Source organism: Somniosus microcephalus, chromosome 12 (assembly GCF_052327205.1).
Source record: "Somniosus microcephalus isolate GS21.2 chromosome 12, FLI_Smic_1.0, whole genome shotgun sequence".
NCBI classification, from domain to species: Eukaryota; Metazoa; Chordata; class Chondrichthyes; order Squaliformes; family Somniosidae; genus Somniosus; species Somniosus microcephalus.
Window position 1 is genome coordinate 13,154,291 of NC_140998.1, and position 9,505 is coordinate 13,163,795.

General features: G+C 50.1%; 1 protein-coding gene across 1 annotated transcript; it reads left to right on the forward strand.

Moving 5' to 3' along the window:
• The first annotated feature begins 202 nt into the window (after positions 1-202).
• LOC147109029 (B2 bradykinin receptor-like) lies at positions 203-9,045 on the forward strand. The gene is made up of 2 exons (XM_086004192.1): positions 203-505; positions 7,181-9,045. Exon 2 carries the CDS (start codon positions 7,220-7,222, stop codon positions 8,267-8,269), a length of 1,050 nt encoding a protein of 349 aa, XP_085860318.1. The 5' UTR covers positions 203-505; positions 7,181-7,219; the 3' UTR covers positions 8,270-9,045.
• Positions 9,046-9,505: the final 460 nt, after the last annotated feature.

A 9,505-nucleotide genomic window follows, 5' to 3' on the forward strand; every position in this document is an offset into this window, starting at 1 on the left:
ATGCCCACTGCCAATTTGCTCAACAGTCTAATTACTGCACATGCAATCATCTGCACTAAAAGACAAATGGAATGAACTGATGATGTCAGGCACAGCAAATCTAAGTTTATTCACTTGCTCCTGGCTCTCTTCGGAACCCAAGTGAGCTGAATGTATCCAGTTTAGGGGGGGGAGGAGCAGGGTGTGGGTGAGCGACTTCCTCTGTTAAATATTTACACGATGAAGCAGCACTTGATTTATTTAAGTGCTTGGCCCCGCGGGGGAGCAAATGCTGATAAAGAGACAGAAGAGCGAGTAATAGCAGCACAGACGCACGGCTGCTTCTCCGCTGAGGTTAGTTTAAGCGTGTCCTTCCAGCACTGTTGCACCCGGGCTTCACAACACGCCTGATATCCCCTCCCCAGGGGGCAAGCCAGACCCAGACCCAGACCAGCTCCCGCACTGGGGTTAGAACTCTCCAGGGAGAGAAACTACAGCTGAGTCAGATTGTGAAGTTCCGCACACGGTAAGAGTCTGGGGCTTTTATACTTTTTTGTAACCTGCGTTATTGCACGTTGCCTTGTGGTAAGAGTTTTTTGGTGTGATCGGTAACCTTTACAAGCCACAGGGCGAGGCTCCCCCGGAGGTTGGCAAGCCCATCCAAAGTCCGGGCGACCTGCTGGATTTAGCCCGCCTCTCGCAACACCTGCCTGCCTGTCCACGCACAGTGCGCAGACAGACAGATATCCAGGAGGATAGCAAAATACTGCGGGTGCTGGAAATTCAAAATAACAACACAAAATGCTGGAAAAACTCAGTAGGCCAGGCAACATCCGTGGAGAGAGAAACGGAGTCAACGTTTCCGGTCGAAACCCTTTCTCAGTCCTGACGAAGGGTTTTGACCTGACACACTATTTCTCTCTCCACGGATGTTGCCTGGCCTGCTGAGATATCCAGGAGGTCCGCACAAAGAAAGGTCAGGTGCCTGACTGGAGTGCTCCCTGCCGAGGCTTGTGGCGACCGGAGTAAAGAGAGAGATACTGGCGGAAAAATGCTGGGAATGCAAACTGTCAGCCTCCTGAGAAAGAAGTCGGGACAAGGTTAACGGCTTGAGTCCTGACGGTGGATTCTTGGGCCAAAACATTAACCTGTTGGGGGGTAATTTGGGCTTTGTGCGGCAGTGTAAAATGGGTGATAGCGAGTCGGCAGCCCGTTTTACATCGCTATCCCGTTTTTATTCGTGTTGACTTCAAATTCAAAATCTACACTTTGTATATCTAGCATCCCCTGTCTTTACTGCACAGGATAAATTATGAATACAGTTTAACTTTCTTTCAGATCTTCCATTCCCAACTCTTGCCTTCTTTATTTTAAAATTTTCATTAAGCCTGGAGTTCACTTTTTTTTTTAGTAGTATTTTAAAATGACTTTTGGAATGTTTGACATAAGGGGGCTCTAAAATATCCATTCATAAGAACATAAGAAATAGGAGCAGGAGTAGGCCAATCGGCCCCTCGAGCCTGCTCCACCATTCAATAAGATCATGGCTGATCTGATCCTAACCTCAAATCTTCTATCACTCTCCATCCCACCCGAACCCATGTGATCTCCCGGGAGAGGTGAAAAACCAGATAAAAAACCCAATGGGCAATTTGGGAGAAAAAATCTGGAAATTCCTCTCCGACCCATCTAGGCGATCGAAACTCGTCCAGGAGATTACACTGTCCCTATATTTTCTACAGTACTTACCTTCTGTAAAGGCGATCTCCACCCCAGCCAGGAACAGGAATAAAACCATCTCCTGAAATCTAACACAGAATTAGAACACAAGAAGTAGGAGCAGAACCAGGCTACATGGCCCCTGGGCCCGCTTCGAACTGCAGAGCTTACTCAAGAGCAAATGAAAGAAAGGACTACAGCACCTTTTATGACCTCAGGACCTCCCAAAGCACTTTACAGCCAATGATGTACTTTTGCAACGTGGTCACTGTTGTAATGTGGGAAATGCAGCAGCCAATTTGCGCACAGCAAGCCCCCACAAACAGCAGTGTGATGATGACCAGATAATCTGTTTTAGTGATGTTGGTTGAGGGATAAATATTGGCCCAGGACACCAGGGGAGAACTCCCCTGCTTTTCTTCTAATAGTGACTGTGGGATCTTTTAAGTCCAGCTGAGAGGGCAGATGGGGGGCCTCGGTTTAACATCTCAGTCTGAAAGAGGGCACCTCCGACAGTGCTGCACTGGAGTGTCAGCCTAGATTATGTGCTCAAGTCTCTGGAGTGGGGGCTTGAAGCAACGACCTTCTGACTCAGAGGTGAGTGCGCTGCCCACTGAGCCACGGCTGACACCTAAATGTGAAAGTTTTGTTTAAGAAAGAAACCTCATTCCACCAAATTAGAAGGGATTGAAGGAATCTGCAAAAAAAGTCACTTAAATTAAATTAAATTCAACATAAGAATTAGGAACAGAATTAGGCCATTCGGCCCCTCGAGCCTGCTCCACCATTCAATAAGATCATGGCTGATCATCGACCTCAACTCCACCTTCCCACCCGATCTCCATATCCCTTGATTCTACCTAGAGCACAAAAATCTATCGATCTCAGCCTTGAATATACTCAATGATTCATCCTCCATAGCTCTTTGGGATAAAGAATTCCAAAGACTACAACCCTCTGAGTGAAGAAATTCCTCCTCGTCTCAGTCTGAAAAGGCCGGCACCTTATCCTGAGGCTATGGGGTCGATTTTATCTCGGGTGCGGGGAATTGGCGGTTTCCCCGAATTTAGTGATTCTCACACGATTGTAAATGGGTCTGTGAGATTGATGCAATTTTAACTCAAATGGCCAATTGATTTCCAGCGTGTGGGAAGCCTTGGCAATTGAGTATTTCCAGTCAGAAAGTCGCAGAATATGACATCATCATTGCTGCTGCTTTTAAGGTCCACAGCAAGCCTTGCTTCCTCTGCAGGCTCCCAAACTTCACCATTAAGATGGCACAGGAGCCTGCAGGAGCAACGGCCAGCGGGAGGACCAGATCTGCGCCCAAATTTGATGAGGCTTCACTGCAGGCATTACTGGATGGTGCTAGGGCCCACAGGGAGGTCCTGTTCCCTTCTTCAGGGAGGAAGAGGCCTCCCAGCCAGACAAAGGCTATGTGGCTAGAGGTGGCAGGTCAAGTCAACTGCTTGGGGCTCACACAAAGAACGTGGTTGCAGTGCAGGAAACGATTCCATGACCACATTCGCACTGGAAAAGTAAGTACTGAATGATGTTTCCATCACCCTCAATCTGATCCCCATTGCCTTTCCTCACCAGCACTCAGCTTTAGCAATCTCTTCCTGCACATCCCACTAGACACTCACATCCATGCACCCTTACCCATTCCCTCTCTCTCTATGCTCACATTCACAGAACTATGCCACCATGCAGCCCTCACACTCCCTCTCACACTGATGCTTTGAACACAACTGACAACACACAGGGAGGGCCCTTGGTATTGCAACCTCACTCCATCTTTGTCTCCTTCTAAGTATCTATGCTATGCAATCTCTGCACTCACTCCTTCATTCTCACTCAACCTCCACTTGTCTGCCTCATTGCAGGAAAAGAGAGCTCACAACAGGAGAGAGCGAGCTAGGACAGGAGGAGGGCCGCCCTCATTAGCCCAGCTCACCCCCTGGGAGGAAGGCGTCCTGGAGATTGCCGGGGCTGACCGAGATGTGGACGTTGGGGAAGGACAGGCAAGAGCATCCCCGCAAGCTGGTGACAGAATAGTTTTCCATCTCTCTCATTGGCATTGCATGAGTCACGGATAATGATTCTGAAGCTACATCATATGGACTTATGATCATCTGCAAAATGCAACGTGCATGTAACCTTGGCATCACATCTCTAACTTTTTCCTTGACTCCCCCACAGGACCATCGAGAGCCCCCGTCCCCACGGTGCAGGAGGAAGAGCCTGAGCAGCCGGACTCCTCAGAGGAATCTGCAACCTCTGAGGGCGCAGCGTCATCAGAAATAAGCGCACCCAGCACCAGCGCAGACACTCACACCTTGATGGGACCTTCGGGACATAGAGTAGAGTTGTTACCTGGTGTATCACAGCTCACAAGTGAGCATCAGCAGATTGTGGAGACAGGGACAGCAGTGGAGAGTCCTCGTCAGAGGGCGCAGGACTCTGCCAGCTCGGCTCAGCTGCATGTCGACCCTCTGCCTCTGGGTTCATCCGTAAGATCAGAGGTGATGGAACTCCAGGCACAGATGCAGGAGTCTCTGGCAGGTTTTGTCTCTAGGGTCGCTGCGAGTGTGGAGCGAATGGAGGAGCCCATTGCGAACATGAGCAGAGCCTTTGTGGAGTCATTGGCACATGAACGCATCAACACGGAAAGGATGGCTACCTACGTGGAAATGATTGCTGCCTCCGTGGTAAGGCTGGCTATGGTAGAGGAGAGGAGGGCTACGGCCATGGAGGAGATTAGTCGCCAGGGTATGGAAAACATGGTGAGTGTTCAGAATAGAATGACATCTCCTGAGGAGTTATGGGCATCTATTGAACAGAGAAACCAGACCTTCATGGAAGTCCTTCTGAGTAGGACTGCCATTGCAGATACGGGTCCCCATGGCCCCCCTGATGTGCAGCAAGCTGCTCTCCAGCCACTTGCAGGCACTGAGGGGGACCTGACCCATGAGAGGGAGGTCGGTGGCAGACCTCAAGGAAGTGGGGGCTCCTCTCCAAGCGCTCACACTTCCATGCCACTGCAGAGCCCTCGGTCAGAGCCCCGCCAGAGTACACACCCAACGGAGATAGAGGTCTCAACCCCTGCACAGCCGCAGGAGCAGCAGACTGCTGGCGAGCCCTCACAGGCTCACCATCCCAGAGGACGCCCGCCAAAGGTGTCGAGACAGGAGCAGCAGGAAAGTGAGCAAGGGGCCTCCACATCTGCTGAAGCCACAGGGGAACCACTACGTAGGAGCACGCGTAAGAGGAAAATAAAGCACAAATATTCACAAGGGTAGTCACTTGGGTGAAATGCTGTGTATTTTGTGGAAATGCCATCAGTTGTGTGTTTTTCATAAAAATTCTGATGGCAACTTCTGCAGTTGTGGCGTGTGTCATTTCGCGAATGGGGCTGGAGGTCCTCTAATGCCAAGAGGGGAAGGAAAAAAAGGCCTCCCATGCTTCTGGTAGGTGCCTCAGTTGAGGAAGCGCTGAGTGAGGGTGGCAAGAGGGGTCTCACAGGAGGTCACACTGGAGATGGGTGTCAGGCTCTAAACTTCCACAGCTGTGGTTATGCCTTCTCAAAGTTCCCCCAGACCTGAGACAACAAAGTCCTGCCACCTGCAAATGATGACTGATCAAATATCCTCTTTAATGTTGGACCTGCAGCTGATAGTCAGCAAGCCAATGGTGTTCACGACAGGTTTCACAGGCGTCATCCCCACCAGGCGCGTTTTACGCGGGAAAAGGGTTAAACAGGCAAGAGCCTGTTAAAATGGGATTATAAAGGCCAATCAGTGCTGTTTAAGGGCCCTAAACAGGTGGGACTGATTCGGGTCAATCAGACACACCTAGGTTAAAATGGTGTGGAGGTGGGAACCAGGCCGGGGGGTCGCGACCCCCAGGTTTTGCGATTTTAACCCCCCGCACGCCTAAAAGCCCGCCTCACGGCCCAATGAAAATCGAGGCCTCTGACCCCTAGTTCTAGACTCTCCAGCCAGGGGAAACAACCTCTCAGCATCTACCCTGTCAATTCCCCTCAGAATCTTGTATGTTTCAATGAGATCACCTCTCATTCTTCTAAACTCCAGAGAGTATAGGCCCAATCTACTCAATCTCTCCTCATAGGACAGCCCTCTCATCCCAGGAATCAGTCTAGTGAACCTTCGTTGCACCGCCTCCAAGGCAAGTATATCCTTCCTTAGTTAAGGAGACCAAAACTGTGCACAGTACTCCAGGTGTGGTCTCACCAAAGCCCTGTACAATTGTAGCAAGACTTCCTTACTCTTACACTTCTGTTGTAATGTTACAAACAGCAAGATCCCACAAACCTTGCTGCTATGTTCCTATGTACCTCTGTTCCGGTGTGCCTATGTTCCTACGTACATTAGCAGTAAGATAAATGCCCAGATAATCTGTTTTGGTGATGGTGGCTGAGGGATAAATATTGGCCAGGACACCGGGGAGATCTCCCCTGCTCTTCTTCAAAATAATGGCCGCTGGATCTTTTACGTCCACCTGAGAGGTAGTCGGGGCCTCGGTTTAACGTCTTATCTGAAAGACAGCACCTCTGACAGTGCAGCACTCCCTCAGTACTGCACTGGGTGTGTCAGCCTGGATTATGTGATCAAGTCTCTGGAGTGGACCTTGAACCCACAACCTACCTGGTTCAGAGGTGAGAGTATTCTCTTCTTAGGCAGTCCCTCGGAACCGAGGATGACTTGCTTCCACATTAAAAATGAGTTCTCAGGTGACTGATGAGTCCAATGCGGGACCTACAGTCTCTGTCACAGGTGGGGCAGACGGTGGTTGAAGGGGCGGGTGGGTGGGGTGCTTGGGTTGACGTGCGCTCCTTCCGCTGTTTGTGCTTGGCTTCCGCTTGCTCACGGCGAAGAGACTCGAGGTGTTCGGCGCCTTCCCGGATGCTTCTCCTCCACTTTGTGCGGTCTTGGGCCAGGGATTCCCAGGTGTCGGTGGGGATGTTACACTTTTTCAAGGAGGCTTTGAGGGTGTCCTTGAAGCGTTTCCTCTGCCCACCTGGGGCTCTCTTGCCGTGCCAGAGCTCCGAGTAGAGCGCTTGTTTTGGGTGTCTCGTATCGGGCATGCGGACAATGTGACCCGTCCATCGGAGCTGATTGAGCGTGGTCAAAGCTTCGATGCTGGGGATGTTGGTCTGAGCAAGAACACTGACGTTGGTGCGCCTATCCTGCCAATGGATTTGCAGGATCTTGCGGAGGCAGCGTTGGTGGTACCTCTCCAGTTCTTTGAGGTGCCTGCTGTACATGGTCCATGTCTCTGAGGCATACAGGAGGGCGGCAGTATTACCAATGATAACTATGTTGCTAAGTACCTATGTTCCTACGCGCTTACAATCCTATGTACCTATGTTCTTATCTACCTATGTGTCTATGTTCCTGTCACAGTTATGAGTCCTTGGCACAAACTCTAACATTAACGCCATATCTTTCCTTACTGACAGCTTCCCAATATTGTCAACACAACACAGAACTACTACCTGATGGCATCTCCCAATCTCAGCACCTTCGACAGCTTCAACGGTTCAAGCCCTTGCCCTGAAGACATTTTCTGGGACTGGCTCTACACCTTTCAGCCGATTTACATAATGGTGGTGTGCGTCACCGGTCTAGTCGGAAACATCTTTGTCCTGACTGTCATATGTTTACACAAAAGCCGTTGCACGGTGCCGGAGATCTACCTGGGGAACCTAGCCGGTGCTGACCTGCTCCTCCTAGCCTGCCTCCCCTTCTGGGCCGTCAACATTGCCCAACGCTTTGCTTGGCCCTTTGGAGAGTTCCTCTGCCGTTGCGTCAACTCGGTGATCTACATGAACCTTTACAGCAGCGTCTACTTCCTGGTGATGGTCAGCATCGACCGCTACCTAGCTCTGGTGAAAGTCCTCAGCCACGGCAGAATGCGGACAGTCTCCTGCGCCAAAGTCAACTGCTTCTTCATCTGGGTCTTCGGCTTGCTAATGAGCAGCCCTGCCATCATTTTCCGAAGAGTGATGTACGTGTCAGGCGTGAACATCTCCGCCTGTGTAATCAACTACCCCCACCCGGCCTGGAGACTGAATATGGACATGATGCTGATAGTCATTGTCTTCCTGATACCTGCCGGCATCATCACCTTCTGCACCTGCAAGATCCTGAACGTGCTGAGAAACAACATGATGCAACGCTTCAAGCAAGTGCGCAAGGAAAGCAAGGCTGCCAATTTGGTGCTCATTGTCCTCTTGGTCTTCGTCATCTGCTGGATACCCTTCCAGCTCCTCAGGTTCCTCAGCATATTCTACAACGCAGATTTGCTGCCAGGCTGCACCTGGAGGGAGGTGATCCAGAATGGCAATCAGATCGCGATCTTCCTGGGGTGCACCAACAGCTGCATCAACCCCGTACTCTATGTCTTTGTGGGGAAGCAATTCAGGAAGAAAGCAAAGGAGCTGTACATCCAATCCATCAGCAGCAGGATGTCATCGCTGAATTCCAATAACTGCTCCACGACCGAGGCCACTTTGGTCGAAACACTTCAGAAAAGGGCGAACAGCTAAATGTGGAGCAGGCATGAAGAGGGCCCTCTCCTACCCTGACTTAAGTGGTCTGCCCTACCACGCCTGATGTGGTGACACTGTTTGTTGTGATATTTATTCATTCTGTGGATGACAGGAAGAGCTGTCAGAAAATACATGTAAACTTTGTAAATAAAAAAAGAAGTAATAAAATGTATCAGACGCATCAGTGAGGTTCCAGGTCTGTCCCCCAACTGTGCCAAGTTAGCTGGTCTCAGCGAGGCCATCAGGTGGGGTGCTACGATATCCCTCAGTGCCCTTGGGCTAGGAAGAAAACTGTTAGCAAAAGATCTGCCTATCGCCACCCCATGACTCCTGGTGCAACGTGCCCCGTGCTGGACATCAGGTGAGGACAGGATCGAGCTCAGCCGCCATGATGCCCCCCCCATGGTTGATTGGCCTGTTGATTCTTGTTCTGAGGAAGGATGTACTTGCCATGGAAGGAGTGCAGCGAAGATTCACCAGGCTGATACCTGGGATGGCAGGAATGACATATGAGGAGAGATTGGGTCGATTAGGCTTATATTCGCTAGAGTTTAGAAGAATGAGAGGGGATCTCATTGAAACTTATAAAATTCTAACAGGACTAGACAGACTAGATGCAGGAAGGATGTTCCCGATGGCGGGGTAGTCCAGAACCAGGGATCACAGTCTAAGGATAAGGGGTAAGCCATTTAGGACAGAAATGAGGAGGAATTTCTTCACCCAGAGAGTGGTGAACCTGTGGAATTCTCTACCACAGAAGGCAGTAGAGGCCAATTCATTAAATATATTCAAGAAGGAGTTAGATATATTTCTTAAGGCTAAAGGGATCAAGGGATATGGGGAGAAGGCAGGGACAGGGTACTGAATTTGGATGATCAGCCATGATCTCACTGAATGGCGGAGCAGGCTCGAGGGACCGAATGGCCTACTCCTGCTCCTATCTCCTATGTTTCTCTTGGCTTACACAAGATTGCCAAGATACTGGAGGGTCATTGATGCCAGAGGAACTATACACCAACTCCGGGGGAGGGGGAAAGAGAAAATGGGATCGTGTGAGGGGGAGCGGGGGGGGAAGATTTTCGAGTAAGAATGTACAGTATAATGGAAAAAGATATGGTGTAAATGTAATATTAAAAGTAAAATATTTAACCATAAGCTAATCATTGTAGATGAGAGAGAGAGGGAGGAAGAGGAAGAGGAGGACATCTGGGTGAGAAAGAATTCATTGAGTCA

Excerpts from the sequence above, each read along its gene's own strand:
- LOC147109029 (XM_086004192.1), top strand. The coding sequence starts at position 7,220 with ATGGCATCTCCCAATCTCAGCACCTTCGACAGCTTCAACGGTTCAAGC.